The sequence below is a fragment of the Cucurbita moschata genome, unplaced genomic scaffold (genome assembly GCF_002738365.1).
Source record: "Cucurbita moschata cultivar Rifu unplaced genomic scaffold, Cmos_1.0 Cmo_Scf00003, whole genome shotgun sequence".
Lineage (NCBI taxonomy): Eukaryota > Viridiplantae > Streptophyta > Magnoliopsida > Cucurbitales > Cucurbitaceae > Cucurbita > Cucurbita moschata.
In genome coordinates, this window is record NW_019268519.1 from 3,326,700 (window position 1) to 3,328,909 (window position 2,210).

Genomic DNA, 2,210 nt, shown 5'->3' on the forward strand with positions numbered 1-2,210 from the left:
GGGGGGGGGGGGGGGTGATTCACGCAGGTCCAAGCTTGTGGATCGATGGTAACTGAAGAGCAGCCACACGCAATGTTGATACCAATGGAGTACTTCTTCATGGGATACGGGTTGTATAGACCATGCCAATTCAGCGACAGTCCACGGAGTCCGCTCAGTCCATCTTGCATCTCCCCAGAGCTCCTTTCTCCAGAAAGCATGGGATTAAAGCTAAAACCAATAAAGACCCGCATTTCTTAATCATCGAGGAGGGACAGAGAACTGGAAAAGAAGGAGAAGAAGGGGCTGAGCTAAGGCGAATGCTTTGCTGTGATTCGAAAGTCTGTCCGTCCGTCCGTCTGTACGTCTGTAAGTTTTTTCGTTTCCAGAATTTTGATTTGTTGAAAGGGCGTTTGTAGATAGGGAGAGATGTGAGTGAAAAAAGAGCTTACAATGATGCTGGGTAAATAACTATAGGGAGGACACATTCATTCTTTTGTAGTCATCAGACATAAAAGAGATCATATTCTTGAACTCTTTGGATTCGTATATTCTTCAATCTGACCAAAATATTTATTTATTATGACTTTCAATGAATTGAGCTGCTGCATGCTGCTACTCTTCTTCTTATGAGTAATATCATCGTTTTCTTTCATTCAACACGAATTTGTGTGTTATCTACTTAGCTATGTTCAGATGGGTTCATCTTTAGTTATATTGGTGTGTGTATGTCTGTTTTATATTCTAATATATTGATTGAATGAGATGGAGCCTGAAAATGATTGAAATGGCTAGCTGGGATTCACTGAACGAGGAGTTTTTTGCTTAATTTTTGCCGGCCTTCAACGTGATTTCCGCTTTCTCTTTTAAAAATAGTTGTGAAAGCATTCATGTTCTGTGCTTGTTGGCTATTATTATTACTATTATTATTCCCTTTATTTATGCGGCTGTCCATAAAGTCATGAGCATCATACAGGTTCTTAATGGTCACTATTGATTGCTCCCAACACCATTTTGCTTTGGTTTATTGATAAATTTGTGTAATTTGTTAAATCATACGTACTTGAAAATATAAAATGAAATGTTTTTTTTTTTTTTTCTTTTGACTATATTCGATACAACTGAGTGCGTTCTTATTGAAGTAGATACAATCATAAAGAAGCAAGTCGATAATTACTTTTGTTGTTGACCATGTATGTAAGGTTACTTATATAAATTATTCGTACTTTTTAAATCATCAAGTCGTATTTAAAGTAAGTTGGGTTTGATTGTTGACGGAGTCTAAGAATTGAAGGTCTAACAGCACCATTACCACTTGTATTCCATGCAGTTGAGTGTTACGGTCAGCATGTTGTCTATGGCTGCATGACAGATGTCTCAGTCTTGCTTGTTCGAGTTGGTTAACAGAGACGTCAACCAATTAAGTGGGGGAGGATGTCACAGTCATGCTTATCCAAGGCGCGTTGTCTATGGCCGCATGACAGATATCTCGATCTTACTTGTCTAGGACGTGTTGTCCATGGTTGTATGCCCGTTCCAAACTTCTTTTACATACTTTCATCCTAGATAGGCCTCTAGCATTTCATATTGGTTCACTAAAATCACGTCTACCCCCACCAGGGCTAAAATGCCCTAAAATGTACTATAAGGGATATGACTAATTGTCACTTCTTCCTACCCTGAGTTATATGATATTTAAATCGTCGTATTCGTTTCTATGCTTATAATCATATAACGTTGATTTTTTCAATTATTCGAACCGGTTTCCAATGTATTTCCTCGCTCACGTTTTCTAAACATTTTTTCGTAACGCGACTCGAGGCCCACACATACGCCGACGTTGTTCGCGACGTCCGAATTTCTCAAGGCTAACTTGTTCGCTTGGTTAGAACAAGTGTCGCCCAATGCTGTCTCGCTATCACAAGAACACGATCGTGACACTGAGCATCCCCTTGTTCATCTGCCAAAGCAACAAAAGAAATGAGAAACACAATATTTGTCCTCGAGAGGGGATGTCGGAATCTGTTCTTTAATAATATTCGTAAATTTTAGTTCTTAAGACTAAAACTAAAATATACATAATTAAAACAAGAAAAGTGTTTTATAAACTGAAAATATATTTAATTAATACAATAAATATATATATATATATATATATATATATATATATATATATATATACACAAAAAAAAAAAAAAAAAAAAAAAAAAAAAAAAAAAAAAAAAACAAAA

The 2,210-nt window shown here is 36.6% G+C and overlaps 3 protein-coding genes across 6 annotated transcripts in view; 2 read left to right on the forward strand and 1 right to left on the reverse strand.

Annotated features, from left to right (window-relative positions):
* The window catches only part of LOC111441238 (protein NDL1-like), a 7,775-nt gene extending 7,182 nt beyond the window's left edge, over positions 1-593 (forward strand). Inside the window, exon 12 of the mRNA XM_023078232.1 lies at positions 28-593. Coding sequence (XP_022934000.1) covers positions 28-240 — 213 coding nt within the window. The 3' untranslated portion in view covers positions 241-593. The remainder of the gene's footprint in view (positions 1-27) is intronic.
* The window catches only part of LOC111441239 (probable acyl-[acyl-carrier-protein]--UDP-N-acetylglucosamine O-acyltransferase, mitochondrial), a 25,777-nt gene that overhangs the window by 5,895 nt on the left and 17,672 nt on the right, over positions 1-2,210 (forward strand). The window lies entirely within an intron of this gene.
* LOC111434088 overlaps positions 1,898-2,210 on the reverse strand; it is a 6,770-nt gene continuing 6,457 nt past the window's right edge. Inside the window, exon 3 of the mRNA XM_023071388.1 lies at positions 1,898-1,939. Within this exon, the coding sequence (XP_022927156.1) occupies positions 1,898-1,939 (42 nt within the window). The remainder of the gene's footprint in view (positions 1,940-2,210) is intronic.